The sequence below is a fragment of the Ambystoma mexicanum genome, chromosome 1p (genome assembly GCF_040938575.1).
Source record: "Ambystoma mexicanum isolate Mex_15411 chromosome 1p, UKY_AmexF1_1, whole genome shotgun sequence".
NCBI lineage: Eukaryota > Metazoa > Chordata > Amphibia > Caudata > Ambystomatidae > Ambystoma > Ambystoma mexicanum.
In genome coordinates this window covers 788,654,957-788,674,026 of record NC_090921.1, presented here as the reverse complement: position 1 = coordinate 788,674,026, position 19,070 = coordinate 788,654,957, and the positions used below count along the sequence as shown (strand labels likewise).

Genomic DNA, 19,070 nt, shown 5'->3' with positions numbered 1-19,070 from the left:
GGTTCTATAGCGCCTTTCTCTAGCAGGGTTAAATTTCCTGCACAAGGAGTGGATCTACAATCCACAAAGAGTGGTTTACTGGTTGATTGCTCGGAGGTCCCTGTAATGAAGGCAGTAACCATGGGCTATGGTTTCCAATGCCCAAGCATCCCAAGTAGTGTCTCCCCATTCTTTTAGATGCTGAGATAGTCTGCACCCCACTGGTGAACTGTGACTTAAGACCTCAGAGGTTTGGAGGCAGCTGATGCAGTGGCAGATGGTAAAGAAGCCCCTGCTTGCGCTGGCTTCGCACCTCTCCCTCGTCCACCACGAGTGAATCTTCTTTGGCCTTTTTGACCAGCTATTCCTCTCGCCCTTCCAACTGAGGAGTAGTAGCGCAAAGATCTAACCCCCCCCCCAAGACTGCTCAAGTTGAAAAAACTGAGGTTGCCTAATAGTGGAACCTAAAGATTTGGCTGCCACCTTTGAAGTCTGCAACTTCTCAAGGCTCTCGTCAGCCTTGTTGCCAAAAAGACGAGACCCATCAAAGGGCATGTTGAGGAGTCTGGATTGCACATGTGGTGCAAAACCCAACTTCAACCACGCAAATCTGCACACAACGGTGCTAGTAGCCATGGCTCTGCTGATGCGGCCAGCAGAATCCAGACCTGACTGAAGAGACTCACATGGGTTCTCTGCAGTCTCCAATTATGGCTAAGAACCAGTCTCTCTCATCCCCTTCGGGAATGTGCTCTGCCGCCATGGAAAAAAAGTCCCATAGAGTGAATTTAAATTTTGCAAGGGCACAAGTGGAGTTGGCTGATTTGAGTGCCATACTCCCTGCAGAAAATGCCTTCCTTGCACAGCCATCTACTCTTATCGTCCCCATCTGGAGGGATGGTAGTGTAAGCCGCCTGCTTAGAAGTTGCAGTAGCTGCCTGAACCACTAGGCTCTCTGGAGTGTGGTGTTTTGACAGGTAGTCCGGGTCACTACTGGAAGGGCGGTACCTCATGGTTATGTTTTTTTCACAGCAGGCTTGGTTTCTGGTGTTTCTCAATTCAACGCCACCCTTTTTTGCAGAGCAATGTGAAAAGCTGATAGAGGATCTGACAGAGGACCCTTATCCAGGATGTCTGTCAGATCATCCTGCCCGAATGGCGATGGAGGCCTACTCCAGGCCATGTAGTCCACTGCCTTATGCATGAGCTGTCTGTATGATGCATCAGCATGTTCTCCAGTCTCTGGCCTCCCAAATTCCAACTCGGGTCAAGTGTCTACCCCACTGACCGTCTGCAGGTTGTCATAAAGGTCTCTCAAACTCGACTTTTCTGAGATAAAACTCTCCAGTACATTTGGAGTGCCATATAGGAGACCAAATTGTGCCTCATTAGCTGAGGGCTCATTATCCTTGTATATAGATTTAAGGGACTTAAAATAGTCCTTTCTTGGTAAAGGCACATAATAGATCTCGTCAGGTATCAAAGTTTTAAATTAAAGGTTTAAATGAAAAATGCATCCGACGCTGGAGAAACCGTTGATTTTTTTCACTTGCGCCGTAACATTTAATGGGGCGCTCGCGTTGATTGCGCAGCTGGCAATGATGGTGCAGCTGGCGTAGATGCTTTTGGCGTTGAAGTCTATGTTGAGGGTTTGTCTGGCAACAAAGGCGACATCAGCGGCGAAGGTGTTGACAACCTAGACTTTAGCTTTTGGCTCGACGGATCCTTCGATCACACGTCATCGGATCAAGGCCTCCACGGCTCCCGATGAGGATCAGGCCTTCGTTCCGGGCTCGAGGGTGCACAGGATTTAGGTAAAGCTTTTTTCCTTCCCGGCGTATTTCAAAAGGAGCGGTGGGAGCATGGCTTGGAGGCTTTTGTTTTTCAATCTTTAGCATCTCTGCTCTGAAAGCCGCCCACTCGCTGGAGTGGATTTTTTAGTGGGGCAAGGTACCCTCTCAGGGGAAGTGTCCTACTAAGTTGAAGAAGGCGACCTACGGTGCCTCCTTTTGGACTTAGATGAGTGGTGGGAGCCACTCATCGATCAACCTTTTAACCCTTTTCCCCCGAGCAGAGTCACCTCTCGACTCGTCGGAAGGTTTTTTTGGTCGGGGTAAATGACTTAGGTTATCAACCTACCGTCAATTTCCCCTTTCGATCCTTCAAGGCCTTTCCTGTCATCGACTGGCACTTGGAGCAGTCCGAGTTGTTACATAGTCTCTACTCAGAGGCACCACAAACATATACGATGTGGATCAGTCAATGACATTTCGACCCACAATCAACACTTTGAACCAGGTCTTAGGGGTTTGTCTGTGTCGACGAAGAATACATTCTCGAAGTAATGAAGTTGTCACAAAGAGAAGCAGCGCACCGTATTTCTCCAAGCAATAGCCTTCGAAGAAAAACAGAATTGAAGCCAAAAGGGGCTGCATGTGCTATATATGCCTTCGATTACATCCTCAAGACAGAGGCCTTCGAGGGACATCGAGTCAACACCATCGACGCACAGCACCCTCTGCCGAAAAAACTTTCCGAATCAGCTGAAGCTGAATATCGAATATCAAAAGATGAGGAATACGTGGGAGGACACAATCCATTCGAAAGGTCTGAACTTCACTTTCTTGGCTAATAGGATGAGCAGTTAAGAACAGTTCAACACAAGAGAATGGCAAGCAATAGATTGTCCTTTAAGGCAAGTACAAAAATATTTTATTTAGCAGCACTTGCATTTTGATAAAGACTAAAGAGTACAAGCATATAGACATATACACAATCATACTTTGATGTCTAAATTGTCTTGAAACAAGCACAACACTTACATTATAAAACATTTTAAAAATAGGAGAAAAGCTAAGTGCTATGTAAGATTTTCATATCAATTATCAAACGTCCTGACCTGTGTAAACCCCAGAACCTTTTGCTTTGACTAGGTAACTATTTTACCTTGTCCCTAGGCGATTGGGAATCTGTCCCCTCTCGCCTAGTCTTTTCTCGTTTTATGGGTGACCTTTTTATGTCCCTCCAAAGTGTATGGTTAAAGCTATAGTTTGCTACAACCTTTGTGCTCAGGCTGGGTTGCCCCTACGGGCTCCCCTGTTCTGTTTCATTTACTTGGGTGAACTACAGTTCCGAAGTAGTAAAGAGGGATTTTCATCCCCCTTTACATTTTACATAGTGAGCCATCATACCCCACCTTATGTGGCATGCTTTGGGGATAGAATGTATCCCCTTTCTCACTTACTTGGTACCATGTTGTTACAATTGGTAGTTTTACTTGAATGGCTGGTGGCAGTGGTTTTACCTTTATGACTTAGTCTTCATTACTTGCAGGCTCTTAATTCAGCCCAAGGCCAGGGACATTTCCCCCAACTTTCATGGAGCTCTGGCTGGCCTGCGTTACAGCTTCTCCCCCCAGGAAAGGACGGGGGAATGTTCTGGGCCTAACAAACCAACACTGGGCTTGGGGACATTCAACACACATGGAAGTCTGCCGGCCAGGGATATGACCCCCTATTACCCTGTAGCTATGGCTGGGTTGCGTTACATCCCATACCCACTTGCCTCCCTTGGCCACTCATCCCCCTCCTTCCCTTCTCTCCTTCACCCTCGTCGCACCTGAAAGTCACCAGAGTTGTCTGCTCCATGAAGGCATCTTCCAAGCAGGTTTTCCCTTGCTCATCCAGAACCATTAAGGACAATATTGGCTCTCTTGCCCCTGCACTTGCTGATCTCTGCAACCACTCTTTTGCCACTGGACTGGAACTGAGCCCCCCCCCTCCTCCCTCAAGCACTCCCATGTGTGTCCCCCCATTTAAAAACCATCAGCAGACCCTACATGCCCAGCAGACTACTGCCCGATTTCCATCACCCCCTTCCTGGGGAAACTTCTGGAGAAGTTGGCCTTGCCACAACTTAAAAATCGCACTGAACTTGGTGGTCTACACAACCATCAATGTGGATGCCGAGCATTCAGAGGCACGGAAACTGCTCTCCTAAACACCTGTGAAGAATTGGTTGCATGCCTGGATTCCAACTCCCTAGCTGTCCTCATCCTACTTGAGGTCTCCTCTGCCTTGGACATGGTCAACCACTCCATCTTCATACATAGGCTCCACGACTCCCTTGCTAACTCGGAACGAGCACTGGACTGGCTGACCTCTTTCCTAACTCACTGCTTGCGATGCTGGCAATGCTTTGGAGGGACAGGGCCTCCATGTGTCCTGTACTCCATGTGTGTTCTGTGTTTTCTGCACAGTAGTCCATGTGTGAACCCTGGCAGTGCAGCTCTTCCTCTTTTTGGTTGTGGTGAACAGACCCCCTTGGGATACCCTTATGTCACCCATGGGTGGAGGGTACAACCCTGTACCCCTAGTGTATGTTTTTGAGCACCTGTTTGTGGCCCACAGAGCAGGATATGGGCTGGTGGCAGCTCCATGGCGAATTTGACAGGTTCTCAGAGTATCCTCCATTTTGGGATACCCAGGCCCTGCCATAGTAATCAGTGGATTCTTGATAGGAGCCAAGATGGCCCGTGTGGCCTATTGGTTTCCACTACCTTGCTTTCACAAAGTCCTGGGAAGCCCTAACTCTGTCCCTTCCCCTGACTGGCTGTTGAGTGGAAGAACCATATATGGCATTGTGGGGAAGTCCAGGCAAGACTGGCTAGAGCCTTCACAGTGACTGTGTTGTGGATACACCCGTGGGGTGGGACCTGTGTGATTGGAGCGTGTGACAAATATGCACTTCATGTTATGGGTGTCTGGTATCTGCGTGTTTGACACAAATAATGAGACAGCCCTGCCTGAAACTGACATCAATGCAGTATGGTGTGCTGAAATGCTGGGTACTTGCCCCAATCCACATTCCTCGTTATGGGTGTCTGGAGGGCAGTGAATGGCCTGAATGCACTGCGAGCCTGATTGGCAGCCTGCCGGCACGAATGCCCTTCTGAATGATTGACTTGAAGCCGCTTATCCTTGAAGCTCAGCTGGAAGAAAGTGGTTTGCTGCTGCTCTCCGTCGATAAAATCCAAAAGCTGTCGTGTCCGTCAAGGACTGATCCAAGAGAGGATCTGGTTAGGAGACCTCTTCCCGAGCTACAAGGGAACTTTGTGCAGAAAGCTAATCATCGAGGCACCCTGGAAGCCAGTCCGGAAAGACTGTCGAGCCGAGACAGGGTCCACCAAGGAATTTCGAAGTGAAGCACCCTGATATCGAGGCCATCGAAGTCCATTGCCAACAATTGGTGTTCAGAGGTTTTCCTTAACTGCAGGAAGCCAGGCGAGTCGTGTTACCCAGAAGCATGGACAGCTTGACACCGTGCTGTTAGACGACCGCAGCCGCAACGCTCCACCTTTTGCCTAAGTACATTGAAACAAAGAGATCCCTTACTATCACTGTCGACCGCTTTGTCCCGCCAGAGAAAGTCTAGGTCATCAACGAACCGATGCGAATTCGCCAGTGGGTTTCCTGCCACCCGAAGTCCACACAGGCCAACAAAGATCCGAAAGCCAACCATTGTCAAGTCCCGATCGTCGATGCGAACACCCTACGCCCGCTGCCGGGACTACGTTCTTAATCTAGTCTGCTTTACGGCAACAAACTCTACATTGAGGTGTATCGCACGCCTCGTCTTCACAGGATGTGCACCACAAAGGTCTGTCTCGGCGAAGGTGTACACATTTTCTTCGAGAAATGTCACCGCCCAGTGGCTCCTGCTTTAAAGGGAGTCCACCTTCGATGGATCAGTCAACGAACGTTTGAAGAAACTCTGCTAAACTCAGACACATTGGGGTAGAGAAACATTTCAGCAGGAAACAAGACTATTGAAACAATGGACTGGGCTTGTTGATACACTATTTACAGGTTGCCCAGATGGGGGGATCCTCACACAGAACTGTGTGTTGGTAGTGGGAGAAAGTATTCTGCCTTTGTTTAACCTAACTTACCTTCCTTCCTATGTCTTATGCTGATACACATTACTGTTTGATTTGTATGCCATTAGAACTGTCAGCAGTGAGTGCGTTTTAAAGGAGCCAAGAGTGAAGTGTAGTACCACAGACATAGTATACATTTGCCATATTGGATTTTCCAAAGCACAAAGTGTGTTATTAAGTGTATATATATTGAACATTTAGATTAAAAACTGTTAGCACATAACAGTGTGTGTACATTCCTTTGTGGGGGGCTTGGGGACTACACTGTACTTAAGAACCTCCTGAGAGCTTAAGCCTTGGTTGCTCGTCCATTCTACCACACAGAGAACATTGCCTGGGGTGCTCTGTGCTTCTACTCTGACATATTATAGAGGGCAGGAGTACAGAAACCCCCCTCCAGTCTTTACACAGCTCTTCCCAAGTCATCATGGGCATCTTCTGCTGTCCTACTTCCTTCTCCACATGTGGTGTCCCCCAGGGTGCTATCCTCTCCCCTTGGCCCTTTACAATCTACCTTACTCAGATGCCACTCCATCTCTTTCTCCCCCAACTTTGAGTGTTACAAAGATGACAACTCTCTCAAATTTCCGACCCTCAGCTTCCATCTATCATCTGTACTTGCTTCGGCAGACCCTCCGTCCTGGAGACTCGAACTTCCTTACTATGCACTTCATTTGATGCTCACCCACAAGCACAGGCACGCAAGCACCTAATCCCACTGCCCCCTCGCTTCTGCACTAACACGTTCTGAATACTCACAAGGCATAGTAGGTTCGTCTTATTTCATGCTTTTTAATGTTTCTCATTCCCATGTCCCCTGTTGCCCTGTGGACACTTTGAAACAGACTGTACTTGCTGTATTAGCGCCTAACTATCTAACAATAAATAAAATAAATAAGGGACACGATTTACCCACAAAGGTGGTTTTACTTTACTCAGCCCTGAACATGATGACTTGACTTTTCAGGGTGGTTCTTCTACCAATCTGGGTGAGGGAGGATTCTCTGGTCCGTTTGTCTTCGGCGGGCTTCCCAAGAAAAGCCTGTGAAACTTCTCTGAATGACTGGCAGCACAGGAAGTGGGGTAGGAGACCAAAGCTCTGGTGCTCCTGGATAAATTCTGAGGTCCCGGAGCTGAAATTCAGTCCACCCCAAATACAGAAGTATCTGAAGAGGACGAAGGAGGATGCCGCCAGCAACTTTAACGACCTCCAGAGCCTGTCAAGTAACTGCTGCTGCCCAACCTAAACTTTAAACCGACAGGGAAGACCTCAAGTAGACAACTTACTCCATTAGACTGGTGGGCCTAACCAGTGTCCAGACAAGCTACAATTTGTACCATCCCTAGTAGAGCTGCAACCGCCACATCCTGCAATTCACCAATACCCACGAACCTGTGCTGCATCGCTTTGCATCATCTCTGGAAGCGCAGTTTTGCCTGAAACTCTGGGCACCCTTCGAAAGCCTGCAGCAACTCGAGCCAGCTCCAGAAGGAACCCTCATCAGAGGCAAGGACGAAGAATTGGAGAAGAGGGGAGAAGAGTGGACCAGCACAAAAACCAGTGCGCCACAGAGCGTGAAAAAGGCACCAATAAGCCAGAGCCGTGAAGATCCTTTGCTGGGTGTCTGCACAAGAACGGTCGCCACATCCACCGCCAAGACAGAGAAACCCGTAACCGAGACTGCCATCGCCTCATGGCTAGAACCGTCCAGCAGCCACTGCTTCTTCACTTGAAAGTACTGTCCATCTCCTGGTAAAATGACCTGGAGACTGCTTGACTGATCCAGAGATCTTGGGGGGCTGCAGATAGCTTGCATCTTGCACCCCCTCCAATTCTCCATAGACTTGGATGGGGGCAGGGGAAGACAACCCTTTGTGCTCTAGCAGGAAATCCACCTGCCCTGGGACATTGGTGCTTGGTGCACTCATTCTAACCTCCCCGAGTAACCTCTAACAACTGTTACTTGCCTGCAACTGTAGGGAATCCAGTGGGACCCTACCACTCTTGACACTGTACTTTGCTTTTCCTGACTAAACCCTGGTCACTGGTGGCCCAGTGACCCCTCTTAATGTGAGACTCATACCAGATAGGGTTGGACTCATAAGACTGGTTGGATACAAAATGATACACATTTTCACAAGTTTGGTACAGTTTGCATATATGTGTCAGGGGGTTTTATGATGTAATTTGTTACTCTAAAAGCTATTCCGAACATACTTAACTATGAATGCCTATGGTTTACATAGTGCTCTTACTATGAATATATGTCTTTCTACTTTCCTGAACCTAGAAGAATAACAGTATATATAAATAAATGCAAATTTTTTATATATACCTTTACAGTGTATGTGTTTTCTTGAATCAATCTAAGCCTGGCAGCTAGTCCATTGCTACCAAACCTTTGTGTAGTTCAGGCAAAACCTAAGTAGTGTTACCCCGTTCACCCAAGGTGGGCTTTCCTAAATTCTGCCACAGGCAGTACTTTGGTAAAAATTCCCCAACAGTAGCTACCAATGTAAGGGTCCGACTATCTTGGTGGAAACCAGGCACAAACATCCCAGATTAGTCTTCACAACTTGTAGGAAAACCCAACATGCAGCGACTGCAATTAAGTTACAGTGATGAGCCTGTGTACAAAGCAAGCAGACCATTTCCCCTGATTCAGCAAACGGAAGTTCTCAGGTTAGAAGCATGCAGGAGATGCCACAACCATCAGCAACCAACTGACACCTCTTCAAACGGTTGATGAAAAATAAACATTTCGAATGAAGGGAAGCACACAGACTTACTTGTCCCGTCGTCTGGTTCCATGCTCCCAATGTTATTCCAGTTGCTGTTGCAGCCATAATTTTCATCCATGATAGATGGCTCTGCATAATCAGCTGGGTTAAAAATTCTGAAACCAAAAGGATTGTGTCACTTTTCCAGCACTCATTTCATTCCACCAGAAAACTAAGCACTACCCATTAAAAGGAGTGAACTGAGCAGAAAATTGATATAGCAATGCACAATACAGACAGGCTGTTAAGATCGATTTCTAGAATTAGACCTGGTGGACAGATTTTAGGAGGCCACACAAATTACAGTGAAACCCATTCAAGGTATACGTGGAGAGCAGACAGGGCTAGTTTAAGGAGAGAATGAGTGGGGTTAGGGGCCCTCATTGAGTCCACATAATAGAATATACAATTCAATTTAGACTTATAACAATACAGTTATTCTTTCTAGGACTTCTATACACTGAAAAATGAAACAGATGACAGTGCAAAATAATCAATATTAAATATAAATACAGTCAAGATAGGTTCATAAATGCATTCAAATGACTTTCACCACCACACAAGGTATAATGCAGAATATGGTGGGACTAACTCACAAGTGATTTCCCTAACTTTAGAAGTCCAATCTCCAAGAAGAATGGGGCCTTATGCCCAAAGGTCAAAGGAGCCACAATGCTTCTCACCAGAAAGACTTTGGCAGGGAATTTATAATGTACTTCTTTTTGTGAGGGAATAAAAGGTAAATAGTCTTGTTTTTCAGGAGTTACTTATTACCCAGGTTCGATGACCGAAAGGCAGTTAATGGAAGGTTGAGAAAAAACAGGACTTATTCCCAAAGGTTTTCCTATGGAGGACAGTAGGGGGAACAGATGCGCCGTTTACTTAGCCCCGACTCATTTTCCCAGATGACTTGGTGGGTCTGCTGGGGACAGTTACAACCTGTAACTGTTCTCCAGCATGGGTCTGGCATTCGAAGAATGGAGAGACTTGACTCCTGGAGGACCGAAAGGACGGCAATCGCTGCTGTAGTGTGCCCAGGGCACGCGCAGTCACTGTGTCCGCCTTGATGGCTTGTAGGGACTCATCCACAGCCTTCCCAAAGAGATTGTCTCAGTCAAAGGGCATGTCCAAAACCCTTGTCTGGACCTCCTGTTTAAAGTTGGAGGCCTTGAGTCAGCCACGGCGGCAAAGGCAAATGCCATTGCCCATCTGGCGGAAAGCACAGTCCACGATGACCATGGCCACTGTGATGGCGTGGTCCGGCGCCACCTTGCCCTCTTGTAGAATCTCCAACTCTTCTGACCTCTTATCGTCGGGAAGGAAGTCCAGCAGAGGTGCGAGCTTGAACCACAGGTCCTGGTCGTAGCGCACTACGATAGCGAGGGCGGCCTTGATGGTCGTTGGTGCAGAGTAGGTAACTCGCCTTCCCATCGCATCCAATTTCTTCCGCTCGTAAGGAGGGGTGGACGCTGCAGAAGATGTAGAGCCTGACTACTACTTCTTGACCACTGCAGAAACCACAGAGTCTGGCAACGGTTGGGCCGGGAAGCACTTAGGCACATAGTCCAGCACACTACTACTTTTGTAGGCAGCCCCTCTTCACTGGGGCTGTAGAAGGGTTCATCTTGAGTGCCAGCCCTTCATCCTAAATGTCATCAAGTGCAGGACTGAAAGAATGGTCTTCCTCTTTGCCTCACGGCGCTGGTATAAGAAGCCGTCCTTCTCCTCTGGCGTGAACTGGAAGGAACAATTTACTTACCTGTAGCTGTTCATGAATATTCCCAGTCAGGCTGGGAATCCTTGGTAAAGAAAAAAATCTGTTTCATTTCTGAACTGTCTTTCTCATAACAACCAATCACTGAGCTCTGGGTCATACTGCCCCCAGCCAATGACTGCCCTCTACCTAAGCCCCTCCTCTAGCAGCCATCCTCAGATTTGGTAGCATGTATAGTGGCAGTAGGACCAAGAGAAGAGCCGCAGAAGGGTAGGCGAGAGGGTTTGCATGTGAATCCATGCCAGATCCATGCTGGAGAACAGTTAAAGGTAAGTAACTTGTTCCTTCTCCAGCATGGGGTCTGGCATGGATTCACATGCTCATGAATAAAGAATACATTGCAGTACACACATGGTTGAATGAGCTCTCAGACTGCCAGGCAACGGTCGGTTTGCCAACCATTGACAATGGGTAATGCAGCCGGAGAGCCACTTGGAAATGGAAGCCTTGGAGAGTGCCTTACCTTGGTTCACAGAGCCAAAGTTCACGAAAAGTTGTGACATCTTCCAGAAATTCTTTGTGCGGTCCACGTAGAACTTGCCACATCCAGCGAGTGCAAAGTCCTCTCGGCGGGCAGTAAAGGAGTTGGAAAAAATGCAGGCAAAACAAAGGGCTCATTTTAGAAAGTCCGACATCACCTTGGGCATGAAGGAGGAACAAGTTACTTACCTGTAACTGTTGTTCTCCAGCATGGGTCTGGCATGGATTCACATGCTCATGAATATTCCCCGTCGTCAGGCTGGGAATCCTCGGTAAAGAAAAAACCAGTATCAGTTTTGTTTCTGATCTGTCTTTCGTAGTAGTAACCAATCACTGATCTCTGCGTCATACTGACCACAGCCAATGACTATCCTCTACCTAAGCCCCGCCTCTGGCAGCCATCTTCAGATTTGGTAGCACGTGAAGTGGCAGTATGACCAAGTGAAGAGCCGCAGAGGGGTAGGCGGGAGGGTTCGCATGTGAATCCATGCCAGACCCATGCTGGAGAACAACAGTTACAGGTAAGTAACTTCTTCCTTCTCCAGCATGGGGTCTTGCATGGATTCACATGCTCATGAATAAAGAATACATAGCAGTACACACATGTACAACCACGTGAGGTGGCAAAGGCACAACATTAAGCATCACATCAAACTCAACATTAAGCAAATCTTACCTCCTCACCAGGCTCAACTTAGGCAAAGAGGTTGCGCAGCACTGCTTGGCCGACCCTGAGCTCCTCCCTGGAATCCCGATCGACGCAGTAGAATTTCGTGAAGGTGTGCGTCGACCTCCACGTAGCAGCCCTGCAGATGTCCAGCAAGGGCACACCAGATAGGAACGCCGTGGTAGCTGCGATCGCTCTGGTGGAATGGGCTCTCGGACGGCCAGGCAGGGGTCGGTTTGCCAACCGATGACAGTACATGATACAGCCGGAGAACCATCTAGAAATGGAAGCCTTCGAGAGAGCCTTCCCCTGATTGACAGGTCCAAAGTTCACAAAGAGTTGTGACGTCTTCCGAAAACCCTTCGTGCGGTCCACGTAGAACTTCAGCGCTCTAGCCACATCCAGCGAGTGGAAAGTCCTTTCAGCCGGCGACGAAGGCGACGGGAAGAAAACAGGCAACACCAAGGGTTCGTTGAGGTGGAAGTCCGACGGCACCTTGGGCATGAAGGAGGGGTGCGTCCTGAGCACTACCCTCGTGTCGTGAAAAGTCAAGTACGGGGCCTTGCAGGAAAGGGCCTGGATCTCTCCCACTCGTCGTGCAGAGGTGATGGCCACAAGAAACGCTGTTTTCCACAACAAGAACTTCAACGGAGCCGAGTGCAGAGGCTCGAACGGAGGTCCCATGAGCTTGGTCAGCACCACGTTGAGCTCCCACGGCGGGGCCGGAGCCTTCACCGGCGGGAACGATCTGAACAGTCCCTTCATGAACTCTTTCACCAGACGATGAGACCACAAAAACGTCCGCCCCGTTCTGGTGTATCGTGAGATCGCAGCAAGATGAATCTTGATGGTTGCGTGCGCCAGTCCAGCTTTGGCCAGCGTCAGTAGGTTCGGCAGTACTTGGGGAGCCTTAATCCACAGAGGGTTAATCTTCTGTGCGTGGCACCAGACAGAGAACCTCTTCCATTTGTGTCCGTAGCATTTAAGAGTTGAGGACGCCCTGGCCTTTGCAAGAACCTCTCTGCAGTCGGCCGGTATGTCGTATCCTCCAAACTCTAACGCTGCAGGAGCCAGGCCTGCAAGTTCAGCGAATTCGGGTCGTGATGGAGGATGGCGCCTCCTTCCCTGGAGAGCAGATCCGCGCCCACTGGCAGCTTGATTGACGGGGACGCTGACAAGTCCAGAAGGTCCGGGAACCATATCTGCCTCGGCCACGCAGGTGCGACGAGGATCATCCTGCACCGTGACCTCTTGAGCTGGTTGATGAGCCGGATCAGCAATGGCAATGGAGGGAACGCGTATAGAAACAAGCCCTCCCAGGGGAACGAGAAAGCATCGCCCATGCTCCTCGGCTGGGGAAACCTGCTGGCGAACCTCCGGCACTTGGAGTTCGTCGCCGTCGCGAACAGATCGATCTGGGGTGTGCCCCACCGTCGGAAGAGTCGGTCCACTTGATCCTGTCGTAGTTCCCACTCGTGGCACGAGCGCAGCTCCCTGCTGAGTGAGTCGGCGATGGTGTTTTTTATCCCTGCCAGATGAAACGGCACCAGAAACATCCTTTGGGTGACGGCCCAATGCCACAGATCCTGCGCCTCCCTGGACAGGGCTGGGGACCTGGTTCCGCCGGTTTCCTGATGTAGAACATGGTGGTGGTGTTGTTGGTGAAGATCCTCACCACCTTGCCCTTGAGGGACGGAAGGACCTGAGGGCCCAAAACACTGCACGGAGCTCCAGGACGTTGATATGGAGGGACTTCTCCGTCGGGAGCCAAAGGCCTCTCGCGTGCAGATTTTCGGTGTGCGCTCCCCACCCTTCCAGGGAGGCATCCGTGGTCACTGTATCCTGGTGGCCGGGGGTCTGGAAGTCCATGCCCGCCGTCAGAAATGCACGGGTGCCCCACCACCGGATCGCTCGTCAGAAACTCTCGTCGAGTGTGATCCTCTCCTCGAAGCTGCCCGTCGTCTGGATCAAGCGCGCGTCCAGGAACTCCTGCAACGGGCGCATCCGGAGCCTGCACAGGGGGATGAGGTAAATGCAAGAAGACATCATTCCGAGGAGGGACTTCATGGACCTCACTCTGGCCGCGTCTGCAACCAGCATCCGCTGCACCTTGCCCAGAATGGCCCTCGTCCTTTCCTCCGACGGAGAGGCCAGAAGCAACACTGTCGAGCTTCACTCCCAGAAACAGTGCGTCTTGCGCGGGCACCAGGTGGGACTTGGCGTAGTTTATGGAGAATCCCAGGTCCGTGAGAAGTTGGACGGTCCTTGCCGTATGCTCCACGGCGAGATCCCTCGTCTTGACTCGGATGAGCCAGTCATCCAGGTAGGGGTAGACGTGGATCCCCTCTCGGCGCAGCTGCGCCGCCACCGGTGCGAGGCACTTGGTGAACACCCTGGGTGCCGACCTTAGTCTGAAGGGAAGGGCTCTGAACTGATAGTGACGCCCTTGGACCACGAACCTGAGAAACTTTCGGTGTCCCTTTAGGATGGGAATATGGAATTAGGCATCCTCCAAATCCAACGACGACAGGAAATCGCCCTCCTCCAGCTGACCCAGGACAAGTTGGAGGGTGACCATCCGGAACTTCTGTGCCTTGATGAATTTGTTCAGTCGTCGTAGGTCCAGGATGGGACGCCATCCCCCCGTCTTCTTCTTCACGAGGAAGTATCTTGAGTAAACTTCGGAGCCCCAAAGCCTCTTTGGGACGAGCTCGATGGCGCCCTTCCTGAGCATCGCCTTTACCTCCAAGAGAAGTTGAGGGACGTGATGTTCTTTCCTGGCCACAGGGGGGACGCGCGGACACCTTTTTTGAAACTCGAGCGAGTGACCCTGGGCTAGGGCGTCCAGCACCCAACGGTCGCTGGAGATGGACTCCCACACGCTGACGAAGCTCGCCAGCCGGCCTCCCACTGGGGTGCTTCGGTGGGGGCCCGACCCCACGGCCGGTTCAGTCCTGCTTCGACGAGGCTTTGCCGCCTTGACCTCCTTGGCGACGACGGCGGGGTCCGCCTGACTTGCCTCGTCCCCTGTAAGCTTCCTGCGACGACGAACGGGACGCTTGACGGTAGGTGGAAAATCCGCCGCTGGAACCTTTGGAGGCACCCTGTTTGCCTCCGCCGCTCCGAAAGGGCGGCCGCCGTTGCTGGAGAACCCTAAGAGCCCGGGCCGTCTCCGTGTCTGCTTTGATGCCTTGAAGGGAATCGTCCACTGTTTTCCCCAAACAGGTTGTTTCCATCCAACGGCATGTCCAAGACTCTGGTCTGCACGTCTTGACGGAAGTCAGTAGCCTTGAGCTATCCACGCCGCCTAAGGCACACGCCGTTGCCCAACTGGCGAAATCCAGTGTCAGCGATGTCCGTCGCAATCGTAATGGCGTGGTCCGACGCCACCTCTCCTTCCTGCAAGATCTCTAGGGCATCCGCCCTCTTGTCGTCCGGTAGGAAGACCAGCAGGGGGGCCAGTTTGTACCACAGCTCCCTGTCGTAGCGGGCTACGATAGCCAAGGCGTTGGCTGCCTTAATCGTCGTCGCTGCAGACGAGATGACCCTGCGTCCCATCTTATCCAATTTCTTTCCCTCGCCGACCAGGACGGGAAGTCAAAGTAGAGCCGCACCCACCCCCGCTTTCTTCCTGGCCACCGCGGAGACGACGGAGTCCGGGGTCGGCTGTGCCCGGGAGGCACAAGGGGGCCGCGTCCGGGACCCAGTACTTCTTCTCGTACTGATTCCTTCTAACCGGCGTCGTGAATGGGTTCTTGAGGAGGTCGAGGCCCTCATCCCAAATATCGTCCAGTAGAGGCACCGAGTGGACCGTCTTCCTCTTGGCCTTGTGCCGTTGATAAAGAAAACCTTCCTCCTTCTCTTCCGGGCAGAGCTGGAAGAGCTCGGATGCCCTGGCGATCATGGAGTGAAACGATCCAATCTCGTCGGGCGGGGAAGCCCGGGTGGGAGGTGACGACGGCAGATCCTCATCGTAAACATCGTCGTCCGTACCCGTCAAAGCCGTGTCAGTCCCCGTATCATCCCCACGAGTCGTGGAAGGGGAGGAGGGCTGAACAGGGCACGATGGCTGAAAAGGAGGTGGAGGATGAATCCTTCTTCTCTTAGGGGGAGGGCTCCCAGAAGGGCCTGGCTCCGGGTCCCCCGTCGGGAGCGGTTCCTCCGCTGGTGGTAACAGCAGTCTTGTCCTTATCTCCGAGCATAAGGACTGTATAGCCAACAAAATGGCCGCCGAGTTGTCTTGCGGCGCTGGTTGAGGGGAGTCCGAAGGGCGGTCAGGGGCCCCGTCGGCACCCCCGACGTTATCGTCGTCTCCTACGTCGGGATCCCTCCCGACGGGCTGGTGGTCTTCCACGCCAACGCCGTGGCTTAAGACCTCGATCAGCTCTTCCTCAGAGGTTAACCGAATCCACGACGACTTCCTGCCCCCCCTTTTTCTTCTCCGTCGGAGGTTTCACGGGGGTCCTGTCGATGTGCATAAAAGAGGACTCCCTCCGCGGTGGCAGGGAGACTCTGAGCCCCGAGGTCGCCACCACTGGTGTAGCCTCCACAGGCTGAGCCAGGGCCGCCGCGACTGTCTCGATAGAGGCCTTGGCCGGATGGATTAAGGCTTTCACCACCTTAGGTGAACTCACCGCCTTCTCCTTGGGGGGAGGGACACTGCCTCGCTCTCCCTCCGATGGGGCTTTCGAGCTCGACCGGGGCCTCTCCAGGAGCTTCGCAGGGTGCTCGGCCTTCCTCTAACCCGAACCAGAGCGTTGGCTCGTGGTTGATGGTGCCGGGGAGGATGCGCCCTGCCTGGCGCCCATAGAGCCCGACCGTTCGGCGCTCCCGGTGCCAGCGGACTCGCGGTGCTTGGCCTTGTGTTGGACCCCCGTCGCCGGGGTGTCCTCAAAGGTCTTAGAAGATCGCTCGGATTTCTTCTTCTTCTCGCCTGACGGGCTCTTCCCTTCCAGCCAGTTGGCGAGACGTTGATGGCGGTCCATGGTCCGCTCCGACATATTGCCGCAAAACGCACAGTCCTTCTCCACGTGCGTCTTGTCCTCATGTAGGCAGTAAAGACAAAAGGAGTGTTCGTCCTCCTTAAAGACATTCTGAAGCTGGCATCCAGGGCAGACCCTGAACAGCTTTCCAGGCGTCGAGCTTCCCTTCTCCTGGGCCATGTCCGAGATGGGCCTGAGAAACTTCTGGAGTCCTCCAAAAGCGTGGCTCGACGAAATCTTCACCCTTGAGCGGCGTAGACGAATCCGACACGGGTCCCCGTTGATCGGATGAAGAAAGGGTGGAGCTTGAGGCTCTTTTTGACCGAAAAATCGAAGTTTTTGAGAAAAAACGTGAAAAAAATAGCACTAACGCTCGAGAGCAATAGCACGAGAATCCCAACACTTGAACGTGCGGTAAAAATCTGAAGATGGCTGCCAGAGGCGGGGCTTAGGTAGAGGGCAGTCATTGGCTGTAGTCAGTATGACGCAGAGATCAGTGATTGGTTACCACTACGAAAGACAGATCAGAAATGAAACTGATACTGGTTTTTTCTTTAGCGAGGATTCTCAGCCTGACGACGGGGAATGTTCAAGAGCATGTGAATCCATGCCAGACCCCATGCTGGAGAAGGGGTGCATCCGCAGCAATACCCTTGTGTCGTGAAATGTCAAATAAGGTGGTTTACAGGACAGGGCTTGAATCTCACCCACTCGTATTACAGATGTGATGGCCACGAGGAACAGTCTTCCACAAGAACTGCCTAGGTTCGAATGGAGGGCCCATGAGCCTAGTCAGCACCACAATGGGGTTCCCACATCGGGGCTGGAGCCTTCACTGGCGGGAACGAAGAGAACAGTCCTTTGATCAACTCCTTAACCAGATGGTGTGACCATAACGACAACCGTCCAGAAGACCTGCTATAGCGGGAGATAGCCGCCAGATTAACTTTGATGGAAGCATGGGCTAGTCCTGCTTTGGTAGCACCTGTGGAGCCGTGACCTGCAGAGGGTCGATCTTCTGTGCACGGCATCAAACGGCAAACCTCTTCCATTTATGTCCATAGCATTTAAGTAGATGATGCCCTGGACTTGGCAAGCACCTCCTTGCAATCTGTTGGGTGGTCGTACCCCGCCAAACTCGAACGCTGCAGGAGCCAGGCCTTCAGGTTCAGCAATCCTGGGTCGTGGTGCAGATTTGTGCCTCCTTCTCTGGCTAGATGTTCTGCGACCACCGGAAGCTTGACTGGAAGGGATGCTGACATATCGAGAAGGTCCGGGTACCAGGGTACCAGATCTGCCTCGGCCACGCTGGTGCGACAAGGATCATCCTGCACCAGGACCGTCTGAGTTGATGGACTAGTCGAAGAAGCAACGGCGGGAACACATACAGAAACAGGCTGTCCCAGGTGAATGAGAATGCGTCTCCCCCATGCTCCCGGGCTAGGGAAACATTCTGGCGAACCTCCGACACTTGGTGTGCGTCACTGTCGCAAATAGATCAATCTGGGGATTGCCCCATCTGCGGAACAGGTGATCCATGTGGTCCTAACGAAGCTCCCTGCTGAGCGAGTCGGCGACTGTTCTTCACTCCTGCCAGATGAAACGGGATGAGGAACACCCACGCCCCCCTCCACCCCCGGGCGACGACCCAGTGCCACAGGTCCTGCACTTCCTTGGAAAGCGCCAGGGATCTCGTGCCCCCCTGCTCCTGCTTCCGGATGCAAGACATGGCAGTGGTATTGTCCGTGAAGACCCGCACCACCTTGCCCTTGAGGGACGGAAGGAAAGACTTAAGGGCCCAAAACACTGCCCGCAGCTGCAACACGATGTGCAACGTTTTCTCCTCCGGTAGCCACAGGCCTCTTGCATGAAGACTGCAAGTGTACGCTCCCCATCCTTCCAGGGAGGCGTCCGTCGTGACCGTCTCCTGGTGACGTGAGGTCTCTGACAGATGTGCGCCAACTCCCCGCCACTAAATCGCTCGACAGAAACTCTTGTTGTGTGATCTTGTCTTTGAAGCTTCCTGACACTTGTATCCAATGGGTGTTGATGAACTACTGTTGGGGACAAATCCGTAGCCTGCCCAGCCGAATGAGGTATTTGCATGACATGCTGAGCAGAGACTTTATGGACCTCACCTTCGCCATCTTCAGGACCAACATCCGTTGTACCTTGCCCAAGATGGCTGCTATCCTCTCCTCCAACGGTTAGTGTGAAAGACCCTGGGGGCCTCTTAGGGATTGCCCAAGTCCATCAAATAGTTGACCGTTTGAAGTTTGCCGACAACCTTGAAGGGTCCAATCCATTTGTACTGTAAGACCCTCTGCCTTGTATGTACCATAACTAGAACAAGCTGGTCTTGAGTAAACAACCATATTGGCTTTCTGGTCATGCCATTGTTTGACCAGAGCCGGTCCTGCTTTCAAGTTATCTGAAGCTTCTGTCATCATGTGTGTCATTCTCCTTCAG

At 51.5% G+C, this 19,070-nt stretch overlaps 1 protein-coding gene across 12 annotated transcripts in view; it reads right to left on the bottom strand.

The window, feature by feature from the left end:
* The window catches only part of UBAP2L (ubiquitin associated protein 2 like), a 1,950,223-nt gene that overhangs the window by 1,370,985 nt on the left and 560,168 nt on the right, over positions 1-19,070 (bottom strand). For all 12 annotated transcript variants that reach the window (XR_011304365.1, XR_011304368.1, XM_069651771.1 and 9 more), the window contains exon 8: positions 8,708-8,814. Coding sequence is in view for 10 of the 12 variants with exons in the window: in XM_069651771.1 (XP_069507872.1) it covers positions 8,708-8,814 (107 nt within the window). In the remaining 2 variants the exon portion in view is untranslated. The remainder of the gene's footprint in view (positions 1-8,707; positions 8,815-19,070) is intronic.